This window comes from Tachypleus tridentatus, chromosome 8 (genome assembly GCF_004210375.1).
Source record: "Tachypleus tridentatus isolate NWPU-2018 chromosome 8, ASM421037v1, whole genome shotgun sequence".
Classification (NCBI taxonomy): domain Eukaryota; kingdom Metazoa; phylum Arthropoda; class Merostomata; order Xiphosura; family Limulidae; genus Tachypleus; species Tachypleus tridentatus.
The window spans coordinates 56,692,157-56,711,473 of NC_134832.1; the positions used below are offsets into that span (position 1 = coordinate 56,692,157).

Here is a 19,317-nt window from a genome sequence, read left to right on the forward strand (position 1 = left end):
CATCAGATTTTTTAATTTTCAAAAAGCAATTTAATTTGATAATGACTCGGTAATTTGGAACGAAACGTTGTAATTATTAAAATCTGAATTTTCCTGTTGTAAAATTACTGTTATTATGTTTTTCAATAAATTAATTATTCAGTTTGCTAGGCGCCTCACTAAATATTAAATAAAAGATTGCAGATTTGTTCACTAGATGGTCTTATCACGTGAATGGTGGTTCAACAGTGCGTGGTTTTTATTGTCAAAAGTGCATTTAATATTCGATTTGGATAGATTTATTTTTAACTTTTAAGTTATTAAATACAACATTATTCGTTGTTCGAAAGAATAAGTTTTGTTTCTCAGTTACTTTTGGTTGAAATCGCATTTAATTTATCTGAAGAAGTTTTAGGGAGCGCCTAGTAACCACAGTGTTTCTCTTCCTGACCCGTTTGAGGCTGAACTTTGACTTGGGCTTTAGTTTTTAGTTTTAATTTATTTGTATTATCGATTCTTCAGCGAAAACAACGAACGGACCTAATTCTGAACTTAAACAGTTGTTATTCCTGTGGTTTCTTTACTGAAGTATAAATAGATTTGTGTAGTTCAAATATTACATTTTTACCACAAACTGTTCACGTTTTAATTTATTATTATTTTATGTAAGATAAAATTAGATAGAAGTTTCCAAAATGTTTTTCCAAAAATCTTTACCGCTGGTGACGTCAAAACTGGCATTATTAGTGTTACTAGTGTTGGTATCAAGGACTGTAGGGCTAGGAAACAAAGGAAAATTGACACGAAAGGTAAGTGTAATTATTTGTTATATAGACATCTACAATTAGATAAAGTTACAGAATAATGTTAAAATCTTCTCACACAAGTGTATGATAAATAAATATTCCAGTCTTTCAAAACTTTTGTGTTAAGTTCCCTTAAATCACTGAAGAAGGCAATTGGTTACACAAAATCTGTGTTTTCTTTTAGAAAAAGATGTTAAATTTTGTCAGTGTATGCAGTAAGTGAAACTTTGGTTGTTCACATGTATCAAAAATATATGGGAGAAAAGCTCATGTTCTAAGGGTTACATTTCATGTAGGTTTGAAATTTCTGTAGTGACATAAACTCTTTTTTGATATGTTATTAAAATAAGTAAAAATAGAATACAAGTTATTTATAAAACAACTGAAATTTGAAGAAGACACTAAAAATTGAAATTGATAAAACTTAAATTACTGGTACTGTTAGAATAGTATGTTTTACAGTAGACTGAAAAGGCACTAAAATATACTATTGTTTTAACAAAACCAAAGAAAGCATTCACACATTTATGGTAGTAAATATGTTTAAACTGTACATGTTATATAATTTTTAAATATGTTTTTGGCACTGTCTTGCAGTTAGTGTTAGTTACTTACAACTTTAAAAATCTAAATAGTTTAAAATGGTAACACCTTGCTTGGAATTTGGCTGTTAAAACCTCAGTTCGTTCTTACAATAAAAAAGCTTTTTGTATCATTAGTTTGTCAAAAAGCTCCAACTTTTCCTTAAAGTTACTTCATATTTAAGATAATGTATTAGGTTGTCCAAGAATGAAATTTGTGTTTTAACTTTTCAATTACAGTTTTGTGTAGCATAACAGAGATAAATAACTAAAGTAGAACAGGATTAGAAACTGCACAGTTTCAAACTTTAACCAATAAGGAAAAAATACATTTAACATTTTTATTTTTTATTATTATTATTTTTTTTTTTGGAAGATGATTTGTGAACTTTAGAAGTGTAAAATTGTGTACTTACATAACTTAGGATGTGTAAATTTGAACAAGACTGAGAGGAATGTTGATTGTATGAAAAAATAGACAAAGATTTGGATGTTGTTGATGAAATCCTGAAACTCTTGGGCATGGTTTAAGTTGTAAAAAAAAAAAAGCAGCAAATAGACTGCTTGGTTCTATTTACTAGAATTTTTATTATGAAAACAGTTATGTACATTATTTTGATGAAGTCTCATTTGGAATGCTTTGGGCAGTTTTGATGCCCTTTCCCACAGGATTGCTACAAAGATGGTTAACAGGAAAATTTCTTTAAATCATTTGAAGTATTTAAAAAGAATTAGAATTTTCTCTGGTTTTCTTTTTGGAAAATAGATAAATCATACAAGACGTAATGAGGGTTTAGAATTATTTGAGTATTGTTTTTTATGTTTGTGATGTAAGAATATTAGTAGGTAGTATATTTAAGCCTTATTAGTCTGTAGCTATTATGTTAAACAAGTTATCAGTTATTAAATTATGGAACATTTTATCTGTTTATGTGGTTTGTTCTATGCGAGTTATTGTAAAATTGTGGTGTATATGGATGTTATTTTTATTCAGTACTTCTATTCATTAGCATAATTAGTCATTTTATAACCCTTTAGAAACTGAACAAATTAGTTGAAAAAATAATGTCTAGTTGTCAGATATTTTTTATCTATAGTGAAGACATTCAAAATGTAAAGCTAACGTGACTAACAAGTGATCATCTGGTATGGCAGTCCTGACATTAATGTTCAAAATGTAAACCTAACGTGACTAACAAGTGATCATCTGGTACGGCAGTCCTGACATTAATGTTCAAAATGTAAACCTAACGTGACTAACAAGTGATCATCTGGTACGGCAGTCCTGACATTAATGTTCAAAATGTAAAGCTAACGTGACTAACAAGTGATCATCTGGTATGGCAGTCCTGACATTAATGTTCAAAATGTAAAGCTAACGTGACTAACAAGTGATCATCTGGTATGGCAGTCCTGACATTAATGTTCAAAATGTAAAGCTAACGTGACTAACAAGTGATCATCTGGTATGGCAGTCCTGACATTAATGTTCAAAATGTAAAGCTAACTTGACTAACAAGTGATCATCTGGTATGGCAGTCCTGACATTAATGTTCAAAATGTAAAGCTAACGTGACTAACAAGTGATCATCTGGTATGGCAGTCCTGACATTAATGTTCAAAATGTAAAGCTAACGTGACTAACAAGTGATCATCTGGTATGGCAGTCCTGACATTAATGTTCAAAATGTAAAGCTAACGTGACTAACAAGTGATCATCTGGTATGGCAGTCCTGACATTAATGTTCAAAATGTAAAGCTAACGTGACTAACAAGTGATCATCTGGTATGGCAGTCCTGACATTAATGTTCAAAATGTAAAGCTAACGTGACTAACAAGTGATCATCTGGTATGGCAGTCCTGACATTAATGTTCAAAATGTAAAGCTAACGTGACTAACAAGTGATCATCTGGTATGGCAGTCCTGACATTAATGTTCAAAATGTAAAGCTAACGTGACTAACAAGTGATCATCTGGTATGGCAGTCCTGACATTAATGTTCAAAATGTAAAGCTAACGTGACTAACAAGTGATCATCTGGTATGGCAGTCCTGACATTAATGTTCAAAATGTAAAGCTAACGTGACTAACAAGTGATCATCTGGTACGGCAGTCCTGACATTAATGTTCAAAATGTAAAGCTAACGTGACTAACAAGTGATCATCTGGTACGGCAGTCCTGACATTAATGCTTGAATAAAGTTTTGAGTTTGATTCTCATTACCATCAAACTTTGTAACCCTGTCTTTGTTATTTCAAAGCTATGGAGGCTACCCTGCATTAACATTAGTTTTGCTAACTGCTAACTGTAGAGAATGGAATGGTGAAAGCTATTATCATCAATTTTGTTCTTCACTTTTTATTGAACTTTTGATTAGAGAGAAGACAAAGGGCTGGAAGCACCTGCTGCCAACTTTTATTTATTTTTCACTTGTACCTTAAGTGGTTTGTGGAACACTGTAATAATGTAATCAGTTAATGGGGTCACTGATCAATGTATTAATAAATAATATTAACTATAGTTAATAATTATTATAATAATATTAATAATTAGTGATGTCAAGAAAACCCACTTGTAGAGAAATATATATATGCAAAAATGGCTCGTTTGTGTTGAGAAAATATTTTACGTAGAAGAGAGAACAACGTTTTGACCTTCTTCGGTCATCGTCAGTTCATCGTCATAAATATTAATAATTATTAATAAATAATATTAACTATCCAGTTGTAGGTGTAATTGGCAGTTTCCAAGATAAAAATGTTTTAAAGTTGGTAACTTTTATAGGCAGGGTGGCAGCCAGGATTTGAAAATTGCTGATCCAAATTTCGTGAGTAGAGCACTAAAAGCATGAACGTTTTAGATGCTAAAAGTCTGGTTGTAGGCCATCTGATAAGATGTATGGACGCAGTGAGAAAATGTACGATACTGATGTAATGGTAACTGTGGAAGCCCCAGTTTTGGACACTGTTTGACATTGTATGGAGTTATATGGTAAAGAAGGGAGATTTGTTGAGAGTCGACCAGGAGGAGGGTGATGCCATTTTCCATTAAGTTGTTTATTTACTGATGAAGATATGACTGCAAGAGTCAAAGCTTGACAACATTTGGAGGAATGTTTATCGTATACTTAAGTTTAATGTTTTGATTTTAGTGTCTAACTTTCAGAAGCATAATTCTGAGGTCACAAGACAAGGTTTATTATTAATGAACTGTGATAATAGTTAAAAGGTGACTTTGGACATTTTGGGAAAATATAAATTGTGAGGGAATTTCACCAAAAACAGAACTTTCTCATTGACTGATTTGAAATAAATACTGTGAAGACAGAAGCATGAATGGAAGTAATGCATAATGTGTTTGAATATATTTTCATTCTTGTATGTTTTATATGAGTGTGTGTATTTATTTTTTTCATGCCAGTGCTATATGATTTCATTGTACCTTGTTGAATAAACTGAACTGAATTAAATATCTCCCCTGTGAAGCTTCCTGTAGAAGAAATAAGTGTCAACTGTCAAAGAAAAACACCCACCTTAGTAGCATTCATTTTTTGCACTTAGTAAAATGATAAATAAGTTACATCCAGGAAGTGTTTAGGTAATAACTAATAATTGTATTGCTAGTAGGAACAAAAGTAATATAACTTAAATTTGATAACTGTTTTTACTACAACATAAACAACACAAGTATTTTATTTCATTTGTATTTCAAGTCTCTTGATTCCAGTAAAGAAGTTAAGACATATAATTAGTAATTTAAAATAAGGTCATAAAAAGATCTATTTTGCAAAAGTTGTCTTGCAAGTTACATTTTTATTGTGTCCGTAAACACGATTACAAGATTAGTTTGACAGATTTTGTTGATTATGGAGTCTCGTATTGAAGTTTTATTATCAGTAAGACTGTATGTATTTAAGATAGAAAAGTTTGTGTGAAACTTCAAAACATCATGAAAAATGGACATGTTTTCTATTAATAAAAAGACAAAAGTCAGTAGCTTGCAGACAGCGTTCTTAAATTAATATTCTACTTCATGATGATGAGAAACCCACTTGAAGTAAAAATATATCTCAGGATGGCTGGAATGGGTATGAACACTTTCACAAATAAAGCAAAGAATAACATTTCGACCTTCTGAGGTTAACCTAAAGATGACCTAAGAAGGTTGAAAAATTGTCCTCTGCTTTATTGGTAAGTGTTAATACCCATACCAGCCATCCTCAGATATGTTTTAATCTTCTACTAATTCAATTTCATTTGTAAAATTCATGTTGGACAAATATTTACATAGAAATTTTTCAAAATGGAAAAAATAAAAGTTAACTTTTTTTTTATCAGAAAAGTCCTAATTAATGACTTTAACTCTGTATGAGGACTCAAACATTGTGTTGTAACTGACATTAAGGTTTATAAACTTCGTGAAATGTAAAAAGTCAAAGATGATTAGTTTTTGTACTTCTTTATCAGATGTAAAAATACGTGGCTGCATTACAAGTGTGTGTGTGTGTTATTGTCTTCCATTATTTACTTTATATTGAACACCTCAAATAAAAGTTTTTTTGTATGCATTGTTGAAAGAGAATTTGATAATTTATATTTTTGTAGTTGAATATTTTAGATTGTCAAGACTATAAATTATAGTTAATTGATGTTTAAATTTTTTCAAAAAATCACAATCAACCATGTAGAATATAAAAAAAATGCTCACAATAGCTCGTGCTATTTAAGACCTATGAAAGAACCCATTTTAACAGCATGTAATGCTTTAGAAAAGAATTTTAAAAACTCATTTTTTTTAGAAATTGTAACTTTTAATATGCAAGTCAGCTTTTGCAGTTTATTTCTTTGAGAAATCAGTTACATAGTTTGTCTTTTCTTTCAGTCTTTGATATGTAATTTCTTGTAACTTTCGTGCATTCAAAGTGTAACAGTTATAAGTTCTTAAGGTGAGAATCACATCTAATGCTTTTATTTTCCTATGAACTTAAAGGTTTTAATAAGTAATAAGACAGAATTAATCTATTGGGGTCGTTTTTTTATTGTCATCATTTTTATTTACCAATTAAGAAAAGTGCATTTATATTTCTAACGATTTACACTGAAGTTTATGCTTTTGATTTAGTGTTTAATTTTGACGAGTTACTTATTGTTATTTATCCACAGCTGAACATGACACTCAATCCTAACTGCAGTTTACCAGAATGTAAAGGAGAAACAGATACTTTCATAAATCTAGTCCATGTGGCAGCAGAAGGAGATTCAGATGTTTTACATTATCTTTGGAGTTCTATTGGAGCACCATCTGTGTTGATTGCTTGTACGTCTTTAAATTCAACACTAGAAATAGACTGGAATAACTTGCTAAACAAATCAAGAGTTGAAGGCTCTATTCATTTTTCTGAAAAACCATATTATTCATTAGGTCTTGTTCTTGCAAAGGTATGTTTATAGTTTTGGGTTCCATCTGATGCATTTTAATGTTACTTTTATGTAGTATTATCCATAAATTTGGGAAATCTTTAGTTTTTTCAGTATTCCAGATCTGTATTAACCTGTTGCCTGCCCAGTGTTTCAGCTGCTACAATACAACTCTTAACACTTTCATTTTGTAACTTTTCTCATGACAGCATTTTGGATCAAAAGTGAAACAATTTGTAAGTAGGTCAAGTGCATCTATGGTGCTGACATCTAGCGTTGAAGTTAGGTATTATCGAGAACAAATTATTCCATTCCGTGGCACTCTGTTACCGATCGGCTTGGACGAGTTATCTCGTCTATGGCACTGAACAGGTTAAAAGTTATATATGTTGTTGTGAGACAAATCCTTTTTAAAGGATTTGTTCTGGAGAATTCTGTAACCTGGAAGCATGACAGAATTTTAAATGTTGTTTTATGTTTGTACATTACATTTTATTATTGTATCTTTCAGTAGTGTTTAAAATGCTCATGTGAAACTTGTGTGAAATGTATAACTGGTAATTGTGCTGCTTAATGAGGAATAACCAAAAATAAATAATAATTTCTGAAAATTAATAAAATATGTGTTCAAAACTTAATTGTAAGAAAATTATTGTAACATATCTTTCTATACGGTTTTATATTTATCTGTAGAAGGTTGTTAATGCTTTTCAGTTTTCAGTAGCCTTAGAAATAGGTGCTTTGCAATAATGACTAGAGATTTAGTTTAGTCATACAATTTAACTCTGTTTCTGAAAATTGAAACTGCAGAACTTACATTTAAAATGATTCATTGTAAACAATCTTAAATTCTGTTCTGTTGACATTGTTTGTTTAACTGTATAATTTTTTCACAATTGTTTGAAAATAATAATTTCAAATATATTACATAAACAAGTCTACGCTGATTTTTTATTAATTGTCAGTATTAGTTGGCATGAAATTCAAAACAAGTCAAACCAGTATTAATTAAAAGAAAACAATTTTACATTGTTAGTATCTATTTATTGAACTGAATGTGTGGTTTTGTTCAGATTTGGCAGTTCAATGACACAGAGGATGTAGGAAAACTAGATATAGGATCAAACAAATCATTTCCATTACCCTTAATGGAGATGCAATGGGAGAACATAAACAGGACCATGCATTGCAGTAACGACCACTGTTCAGCGGTTTTCCTTACTCTTTCAAATGATAGAAAATATTTCTTACCAAATGGTTCATTTTCTTTTGAGGTGAGTAATAATGAAGTCAGTGTTAAATAAGGTTGTGTTGAGTAGCTAGTCAAAACAGAGAAAACCATTTTCGTATTTGTGCCGAAACCTTTTATCAAGAAAAGCTGTCAGTAAAATGAATGCATTATGTGTCTATTCACTGATACCATGGAATCTTAACATGTGAAACAACATACTGTTTTCAGGTGTACTTTCAGAGGCAGCTTAATTGTTTGTGTGCAAAATGCAATACACTTTATACCATGTTTATCCTATTTTTGTATTTGAAAGTTCATTTAAGATGTTTGTAAGGCATTGCTGCTATGGTGAATTCTCTGATGACTGAATATGTTTGACCCTAAAATGGTATGAAAAACACAAATTCTATTAACATTACTGAGATAATTACTGTTTTTGACTACAGTGGAACCCCTCTAAAGCATCCACCTTTAGACTGAGACAAACTGGCCTGATTAGAGGGGGTTCCGCTGTACATAATTAGTGATTATGTAAACAAAAAAGAGACTGTGATTGAATGACTGCTTTCAAGGGGTGACCCACTCTGAGGGGTGGCCACTTAGAGGGGTTCCTCTGTATTTCAGTTTTTCTAAAAAATCAAAATATTGTCATTATGTTTTTTTATTATATTTCGTTTATTCAGAGTTTATTTAGTGTCACAATAGTGAAAATAATCAACTAATTATATTCAGTGTTTCTAGTTATTATTACTGTTGATTATTCTAGACCAAGACTTGTGAGAGTAATTATCAAGTTCTTGTGATCACTTAGCTCTGGTCAGTTCCATAACACATAATTATAAAGTTCTAGTGATCACTCAGCTCTGGTCAATTCCATAACACATAATTATCAAGTTCTAGTGATCACTTAGCTCTGGTCAGTTCCATAATACATAATTATCAAGTTCTAGTGATCACCAGCTCTGGTCAATTCCATAATACATAATTATCAAGTTCTAGTGATCACTTAGCTCTGGTCAGTTCCATAACACATAATTATCAAGTTCTAGTGATCACTCAGCTCTGGTCAGTTCCATAATACATAATTATCAAGTTCTAGTGATCACTCAGCTCTGGTCAATTCCATAATACATAATTATCAAGTTCTAGTGATCACTCAGCTCTGGTCAATTCCATAATACATAATTATCAAGTTCTAGTGATCACTCAGCTCTGGTCAATTCCATAATACATAATTATCAAGTTCTAGTGATCACTCAGCTCTGGTCAGTTCCATAATACATAATTATCAAGTTCTAGTGATCACTCAGCTCTGGTCAATTCCATAATACATAATTATCAAGTTCTAGTGATCACTCAGCTCTGGTCAATTCCATAATACATAACTATCAAGTTCTAGTGATCACTCAGCTCTGGTCAATTCCATAATACAAATGTGTTGTCAAGTTTGACATTTAATTAAACTTACCTTTCAATTAACTTGTTTTGTGTCTATGTTGTAATTAGGTTTTTCAGATACACTACAAAAAGCTTTACTACCAAAATATAATTTCACCTCAGTAATATCATACTCTGTTAGTGTTACATAATGGTACTTCTAGCTGAGTTGGTCAGTTTGTTTGAAAAGTTGTTATTCAAGTTTCATTACATCATGTATGACTCTATACTGGAGCGCATGTGAACTGTATATACACAAAGACACATCATATTGTTATTCGGGTTTCATTATGTCACATATGACACTACCGAAACTCGTGGACTATATATACAAACACAGACACACCATATTGTTATTCGTGTTTCATTATGTCACATATGACACCATATTGAAACTCGAGTGAACTTTTTACATACACACAGACACACCATATTGTTATTCACGTTTTATTATGTCACATATGACACCATATTGAAACTCGAGTGAACTATATATACAAACACAGACACACCATATTGTTATTCAGGTTTCATTATATCATATATGACACCATATTGAAACGAGTGAATATGACACACCATATTGTTATTCACGTTTTATTATATCACATATGACACCATATTGAAACTCGAGTGAACTATATATACAAACACAGACACACCATATTGTTATTCAGGTTTCATTATATCACACATGACACCATACTGAAACTGGTGTGAACTATATATATATATATACTGACACACCATATTGTTATTCATAAGGTTCTGGAGATTTAAAACATTTTGAGGTTTTTTGTGTATAGCACACAATTTTCGTTTCATTTTCTAGTTCGTTATTAACATTTATACTAGTATGATGTTATGTAATGGTCTTCTGGATAATAGGTGACTGCTCATTCACATGATGGAAGGAGCAACATATTACCTCATTTGGAGCATACTGCTAATAGTTCTCAGCTCAACATAGTGTTGAATGGAATGAATTCAGTATTTAACGGGAGCCGTTTTGCCTTAGAGTTTATATTAATTGGTTCTGACACCATAGCTGAAGAAGAAAGTGACATTGAAATTGAATGCCAGAAGTCTATTGATGATGAATATACACCCGGTATTTTTGAGGTGAGACTTTGAAAAAGAATATATTTATTCTTTGGGTTATAACTACACGTTGAAATGTTTTCTTTTGATTGAAGTCTACGTTGATATAGTAATAAGACAATGCTTTTATATTAGGTCTATTAGGCTAGGAAACTTAATCTCATTGGGTATCGGTATTTTCAGGGCTGGTACTTAAGACTGATTCTGTATTAGAGAAGGAATGTTGACCATAATTCCATATTTTTGATGTACATCTACATGAAACATGCCAAACCTTTAGTAAAAATTCAGATGTGTCATAAAAGTAATTGTAGTCATGATACATCTGAATTGACCAAATCAATCTGGCTCGAATCTGTAATGAACTGTAATAAATTTTAAATTCTTCATAATAAACGTTTTGTTTTTGTTGAACTTTGCTTTCCATCATTTTTGTATATGATGTTCAGAAGTAGTTTCAAGTTGTTATCTTTAATGCTACATTAATTTCTGTTTGCTTGTTTTTCTTTCCTAAAGGAAAAATTAGAGATATTACTACTACTATTTTATATTGTTGTCAAAAACATTGTAACATTAGAAACTTGAATATAAAATTCCAGTGTTTGTAATTTTATATTGCTGGATAATAATACAAATGTGAATATTGATTCAGTATATACTTTTGTCCTTCAAATTTGTTATAGCTTTAAGTAAGTTAAATGAGTGAGAGTAAACCAGTATCATCTAATGTACCTTAAAATCCTCTGTGAAGGGTAATAAGTTGCAGATTTGTTGTTAGAAGTGTACTGTGATCCTCTGATAGAAATTACACTAACTTCTATAAAGAATAAGGGTGAACCTGGCTTTTGAATCCATGTTTGAAATAAGGTGTGATAAAAAAAGAGTTTAATATTTTTGTAAGATATTATCAGCAATAAGATTTGTTTTCAATGTTACAGTAATATCAATAAAAACTTGTTTGGCAATAAAGCATTTCTATGTCGTCTTTGCCATTCACAGAGTATTTATTCAAGATTTCAGTAAGACATACATTCAAGAAGCCTTAATGTGAAATAAAAACCTTATAACCAGAGCACTTTCAGAAGGTGAACCATTCTTTATGTTTGCCATCAAATAAGAAAGGTCCACCTTTTGAAAACACTTGTGTTATAGGGTTATGCAAAGAGTATTATGTCATGATTTGAAAGTGATACAAGTACTTTGTCTTGAGGACTAGATAAGAAAGTATTGAATCACAAAGTTCATTTTGACATATTACATAAGACTATTGGTTATTGAACTTGAATCCATTGTAGTTAACGAATTTTTCTTCATATGGATGTACGCAGAAGTGGATGTGATCATACAATATTACTCTGTAAGTTGATTAGAGTATTATTTGTTCAATGCAACCATAGAATATAAGAAATAAAAATATTTACTCTTGATGTTTATGGTTAAACAAAAAAAATTGTTTCAGATCAAAACATAAGAGACAGAAAATTTAAATTTTCTTACTTTGGTTTTTAGCGTCAACCAGTTAGTTTTGCCCTTTCGAAGAATGAGAATTTTATTTTCTTCAACCTGCAAAAATTGAGAGTCCTAATTGTTTTCAGAACTACAGTCATTGATGTTACCAAATCTATTAAAATTCTTTTAAGTACCAGAAATTCATGATGCTACAAGTGTTCATTGTTATATGTATATACAACGTGGAATGTCTCACTATTACAATTATAATTTTTAAATATTTTTTAACCTAAAATACGTTGAAAACAGGTGATGTTTTTGGCTTTTGTTTTTCAGAAAGATGTTTTGATGACCCCGGCTTCATATTTCACTGGCTCTGGAGGATATTTACAATGGAAACCAGTTTGTTATACTAAAGATGAAAGAACAATAGCACATTCAACGGAGTCGTACAGTTATGGCGTGAAGAAAACTAACAGTTCTTTGCCTTTCAGTATTACAAAAGCATTTTTCAACTCCTCTCTTTCTATCAATTCATTGTCAGCATTTAATATTTCTTTTGGGTCTGGTGGAGATGGTTTCTATTTAAAAACTAATTACACCTCATGGTAGGTATACCATTTTGAAATTGTATTTTTAAGTTAAAGTTTCTTAGTGATCTAATAGCTCCTGCGAAATGAATTAATTTAATAATTCAATTAAAATAATAAAGGATGGCTGAGACGCATAGACTTAGTTTGTTCTCTTATATTTCTTACAAAATTAAATGAAGTTGCATGTGAAAACTGGAGGTTTGAAACGCAGAATGGTTTGTACAAGATCATTGAATAATTTTGTGCAGTGCATGATAAAGTGTTAAAGTATTTGCTTCTCATAATTTAATTAATATTAAATTTCAGTTTCATTCCAGACTTGGACTAAAACCTGCTGACAATGTTACCTGAGAAATTTTGGAGATGTGACTGTTAATGTAATAAATTTATTCTATTGTCAGCATAGTATTCAAAGATAATTATACTAGTTTAATTCAGAATTTCTGTGATGGTAGCTTATAATTTATGAAATCTTAAACTTAAAAAAATTCATTTAATGTAAATAAAAATTATGTAAACAAAATGTTTCTTACCTACAGAAATTTGATAGGTGTTACTATGCTTTTATGCAAGAAAGAGCAAAATCTGTATGAGTGTGGTTTTTATTTTGTTTTTATTGTGATAATGTATTTGTTTTTGCATTTCTTCACCTTTTGTTTTTTTTTTTTTTTGTAGGTCAATGACTGTAGGTTATGGGAAACCTCCTTCAGAAATGTTTTCAATCATGATTATTCTTATTATTTCTATTGGATTGGGAACTCCACTAATTTTAATGGTTGTATGGGGGGTGAACTTTTGTGTTAAAAAATTCACTCGCAAACAAGATGACTTGCTTTTAAGCAGTGATGGAAGATAATTCTCTTTGTAGGTAAATAGAATTTTTCAGTAAATGCCAAAGAGCATCTAATATAGAGTATTAGAGTCACATAGATGTAATCTGTTAACAATTGGTACAGCATTTTGAAACAACTGATTTGAATAATGATAAATTTTATTAGGTTTCAGGTGAGGGAATTTAAGAATATCTTAAAAAAAAAATTTTTGGTTGATAATAATAACCCAATTACACATTTAAGAAGATTTCAGCTATTACTAGAAAGTCTTGCTTATGCTTATATTGAGAGAAAATGAAAATATGAGACTTAAAGTTGGTGTTTTTATGATCTTGAAACTGAGATCTGAAGTAATAATCTTAAAGATAGCTGACAATATTTTATGATTTTCAGATGTATATGTATCCATCCTTAAAAACCTGAGACTGTGCAACAGCCTTAATAAACATTTTGCATATCTTTCGTAGTGTGTTTATAACCCTTACTAGTTTAAATGTTATATTAGGCTTTCTTCACAAATGTTTCATATGTGATTACCTATGCTAATATTAATATCATGTTTTTATAAATTGTTTGCTCACAATTTTATAAATGTATATTTTTGGCTTATATCTGGTTACTTGAGTATGGTGTAATTTTTTTTTTATCGGAAATAACTTGAAAGAGTGGTCAAAATAAACACTCAGTTGTAAATAATTAACAAGTATATTTTTATTGATAAAACAGCTGTGGAATTTGTGTTCAATTGTAATGAAACCATATCTTTAGGCATTTTTTTTTAAAAACAAAACAAAACTGCATTTATTTTAAAACTTTCATTGTCGACATAAATATTAAATTATTAGTATCATAAAATTGCAAGTATTAATATTCTGTCTCCATACTGAGCACCACTCTTAAAACAGTAACCTTTTTCATATTTTGCATTCACCTAAAAGGAGCAAAGTTTTAACTAATTGATAATGCATGGGTGTAGGGGCGTAGATTTTTTCACTTGATGGGGAGAGATGATTTTTGCAACCACTTATGTGGACTGTTCAATTTGCAAATTGGTAATCTCTGATTACGTGAACCTGAAAGCTGTAAACATGCAGTCACAGAGTAATCTTATTGCTACGATACTTGCATGTATACTCAGGCCTACTGACTAACTGACACAAACTATCGCTTAGATCGAAAAGCTTAGAAGCACACCTATATTAAAGATGTACATTTCGGCTACTGAAAAAGCTTACATCTAGGCATAATTATGTAATTAGATTGGTAAGAACATGAGAATCACAAGAACAAACACACAATTTGTAGGCCTGTGATGCAATAAAACAATTCAACAGACCAAATTGTAGGGGAGGATGATTGTATGCACCATACCCCCACATAAAATGAAGGGGGGATGTATACCCTCCATCCCTCCAGGATCTATGCCCCTTCATGGGTGAAATAACCTTGTTATTTACACAAAAGAAGTTGAATAAACCTATCTGTTCATTTCTTTCATTGGTAAGTAGGACTTTGTACTTCATTCACAAACTTTAGTGAACATGAAAACAATAAATGATAGATAGGGTTAGTATGTGAAATAAGATGTTTTCCAAGTTACATATAGAAAGATATACTGAAAACTGCCACTAACATATTGTGGAATGTGATACTTCAGTTAAATTGAAAGTGTCTTTTATTCTTAACGTGGTATGACCTAAAGCTGTCGTTCATGTGATTATTAATTGTCTGTTAGTTAAATATCATTTTTGTTAACGTGAATATCCGTATACTCAATGTTGGAACACTTTGATTTTTAATTATTAAAAAGCTATTGGATCAGTCATAAATATTAAAGTAAGGTAAACTAAATCTGTTTCTTACATTTTATATACTTATGGGTTGTTCAGAAAAAAACAAAACTTTCCCAGTTCATGTCATGGGTGTTTCTTGAAAAAATTTCAAGCAAAAACATTGTTTTGATTTATTCAGCCATGCAGTACAGCTTTAGGATTTTTCAAGGTAATCTGTGATGACCTAGGAAGCCCTAGGTGAGTTGGCATAAAATGACCCTTATGTCAAGTTTGTGGTAATGACATACAGATCTTAGAAACTGAAATTTTAAAAACTACCTACTGTTCTCTTAGGTATAAGAAATTGTACACACGTTTTGTTAAATTTAAAAAAATATTGTGCTTCTTGGTATTAAATATTACTCAAAAGTGTGAACAAATTATGCGTATGGATTAGAAATGATGAAACAAGTAATGTAACAAACATTTTAATAGGTCTCTGACACAGCAACTGTTCAGTACATTTGGTGTCTACTTGTTTATAGTAAGCAAAATTCGGCTCTTTTTTTAAACTGTGTATTTACCTTTGAAGACTTTATTGAGTATTAAACTTGTAGGCCTTTGGATGGTTGATTTGCTAAACTGTTCATGAAAGTGAGTAAATAAAATATAGTGAGGCCAAAGTTGTTAAATATATTCATGTCTAACATTTGGTGTGGCAGTTCTGTGACTTGTGTACTGATTTTGTATTACACTTTCCATAACAGTAGTTTTGATATAAATATAAATATTTGTACATTCCATTATTTTAATTTAGGGTTATTTTTTTTCCTTTTATTTTATTTTTGTCGAAACTGGTCTCAGAAAATAGATACAAAGAAATCCATTGGCACAATATGTAGGTTCCTAACAAGTATTGTGAGTTAAATCTGGTATAAAAATATAAATAAAAAAAAAATTAAGTAATTGATGTCATGGTTGTTTGTATCTTGTTTGTGTTTTGTAATTAAAATTTTTTCTGATAGAAGAATGACATTTTTTTTTTCTTTTTTTAATATTACAAATTTACTTTCATTATTTTCAAATACAACTAATGGAAGAGTAAGGCTATCCAGTAGATAAATTATTCTGTTTTCCTATCTATATCATGTATATTCTCTAATAAATTGTTTCATAATATTTATTTAAATCTAGTAAAATAAAAGAAGTATTCTAAACAACAGATAGCTAAAACTTAATTTTTGAAGCTGATCTCAGGAGTAGCCTAAAACACGAGTGTATTTTGTAGTAATCGAAAGAATGGTTTAAATTTTTTGTTGTGGATTTTTAATCAGTAACTTACTTTTACTACTTTTAAAGAGAAGAAAACTTTTGGAAAGTGCTAAAATGTTTTGGATTGTGACCTTTGGTTTTTGTTGCTGTACAGTGCTGTCTTATTCAATATGTGACCGTAGTTTAATTTTCATATCTTACTGAAAATGTTTTATGTATTTTTTTCTAATGCAAAGAGGTCCAGTGTTTTATGAAATTTATACATATAACCCATCAGATACTGGTATATTTCACAAGGTCTTCTGACATCTACTTTTCCTCTTTTGCCATTTGTTTTAAAATCAGGCACTGGTTCCAAGGTATTTCAATATCCATTCTGAGAATACACATATTCAGTCCTAGAAATGTTTGTAAGGATAATTGAAATCAAACCACAATCTTTTGAAATGTATAGGAATCTCTGAAGAAGGTTGAAATAATTAGAGGTAATAATTAAAAAAAAAAATTAAAACATAAATATAAAAATCAGAGGTTGGATTTGTTTGTTTACATGCATAAAGTGGCAACATTCAAAAGTGTTTTACAGATTTGTTTGTATATTCTGGAAATGATACTTTCATGTAAGTATAAAATAGTATTTAATTTTCACAAAATTGTAAGTTTCTTAAATTGTGGAAGACACTCGACTTTTTATCACTATGATTATAGTAATGAATATTTATATGTACATATGATTTAGTGTTAAATTTCATAAGTGGGTTATGTCAAATATTTTTGTCTTAGAATATAGGCATGTCTTACACACGTTTATGGGGTAGGCGTTTATAAGCATTCAATGAACAAATACAAGTATTAATAGTTTCTGTTTAAGTGAAAACATAAAAATACGTGAACTTCTTATGTAGCTTTTGAATAAATTGTCTGGAGATAAGTGTTTTGATGAGTCTCGTAACAACTGAGAGTCTCAAAGGTGCTTTTGTTTACAGTTGAAAGAACAGTAATTTTGGTGAAGCCGTCTTAGGAACTGATGTAAAAAGAAGATTCTTAAAATATTTATATAAGGTTGAACAAGTGAAATAAAAGTTTCTAACTAAATATTCTGTACAATGTTTGCTGTTTAAAGCTATTTCGACTTTTTAATGTGACCGAGATGTTCTTAAAGTGATCCATTTCCAATTGATGAGTAAGGTGACAGAAATAATCAATAACCAATAAATGATATTAAACTGAACACTCGTGTTAAACATCTGTTTGTAATTGCAAGGAATACAACGTTAAAATCATTGCAAAATAGTTATTAAAAACGGGGAAGTAACCTAAATAAACTATGTATGTTTCGGTTTCCGATGACGCAATATTTACGAGTAATATTAAAGGTATGGTTGGTACTTGTATATCCACATAATTATTAACATATAATAACGCCATCTAGGTTTAAACTACCAAGAATTACAAAACATCTGCCCAGAACTTTATCACTTTTGGAGATGGATCGGCTTCTTCGTTTAATGTAGTTTTTTTTATTTAGTTTCAATAGCTTCTCTGATACGTAATTCAATTTTAAATTGTACGTGTTTTATCACCTCTGTTATTCCAGTCTAATAACATTATTTCTTTTAAATATAAAACATCAATACCTGTTTATTACAAATTTCAATTTCATTTAGTTCATTCTTGAACACTAATTAATAACAAAAATGAGTAAGATGGTACAATACCAGATAATGTAGGAATTATTCTTTACAAATTGCAACAGTACGTTAATATTTACATATTTGTAAAATTATAAACTGAACATGCTAAACCATCGATGTAAAATTAAACCTTCAGTCTTAAAACGTATTGTTTGAAGTTTACAATTTAGATATATATATGTAATTTCAAATGGTTAAAAGGATATTAATTCGTTATTAAAAGAATAGCCCGAAAGTTCTCGGTGAGTGATGATGACTCATCTTACACTACTAAATAAGGAACGGCTAGCGCAGATAACCTTTGAGTAGCTTTGCACGAAATTCAAAAATGCAAGATTATTTTGGTGATATCTACATATGTTAATAGTTTTTAAAAAATAAAACGCGTCACTTCAGTTTTGGTACAACCCCCAGTGGCACAGCGGTGGGCAAAACATAAATAGCCGATCGTGTATAATTACAAATAAACAAAAAAACGTTTTACAGACAGACAATTTCGCTCAGAGTGATATTTTCTGAAAGGATATTTTGATCATATGAATACAATTGGGTTCTATTGTTAGAAAATTATGTTCGAAGATAAAAGTGCGGATATTTGTATTTGTGAGTTTTTTACAAAACCTGCCAAACATTCCAGTTGACTACGGTATGTAGTGCAATCAAACTACATACGTATACAAGAATATATATATACAGTTGCTTCTTCTTGGTTTGGGTTTAATTTCGCGCAAAGGATACTCGAGGGCTATCTGCGATAGTCGTCCCTAATTTAGCAGTGTAAGAAAGCAGCTAGTCATCACCACCCACCGCCAACTCTTGGGCTACTCTTTTACCAACGAATAGTGGGATTGACCGTCACATTATAACGCTCCTACGGCTGAAAGGGCGAGCATGTTTGGTACGACCGGGATTCGAACCCGCGACCCTCACTCATATTACGAGTTGAACGCCCTGAAAGGAAGAGAATCAAATAGTTTGTAACATATAAAGAGAACAAAAATCTATATTACTGTTATATAAAACTGTAGACATATATACATGAAAGATCAAATGTTAGGTAAGGTGTATCCCTTGAAAGTTTTTGTTAGTTAAGAACAAAGGTACGTGTTCATCAAAACCTGGTTTTCAGGGGGTGGGGTATGCTAAAAG

General features: G+C 30.5%; 1 protein-coding gene across 2 annotated transcripts; it reads left to right on the forward strand.

Moving 5' to 3' along the window:
• Positions 1–196: 196 nt before the first annotated feature.
• Positions 197–17,569, forward strand: LOC143222436 (glycosylated lysosomal membrane protein A-like). 2 transcript variants are annotated; one of them, XM_076448956.1, is made up of 7 exons: positions 197–788; positions 6,532–6,807; positions 7,860–8,060; positions 10,343–10,576; positions 12,341–12,612; positions 13,273–13,465; positions 15,402–17,569. In XM_076448956.1, the coding sequence occupies exons 1-6, from the start codon at positions 675–677 to the stop codon at positions 13,451–13,453; spliced, it is 1,278 nt and encodes a 425-aa protein (XP_076305071.1). In that variant the 5' UTR covers positions 197–674; the 3' UTR covers positions 13,454–13,465; positions 15,402–17,569. The 2 variants fall into 2 exon arrangements, with proteins under 2 accessions (XP_076305071.1, XP_076305070.1); XM_076448955.1 differs by having other exon boundaries at positions 13,273–17,569.
• Positions 17,570–19,317: the final 1,748 nt, after the last annotated feature.

Coding starts and splice junctions, on each gene's coding strand:
- LOC143222436 (XM_076448955.1), top strand. CDS start 675: ATGTTTTTCCAAAAATCTTTACCGCTGGTGACGTCAAAACTGGCATTA. Junction 789..6,531: donor AAGGAAAATTGACACGAAAG/GTAAGTGTAATT, acceptor ATTTATCCACAG/CTGAACATGACACTCAATCC. Junction 8,061..10,342: donor ATGGTTCATTTTCTTTTGAG/GTGAGTAATAAT, acceptor TCTGGATAATAG/GTGACTGCTCATTCACATGA.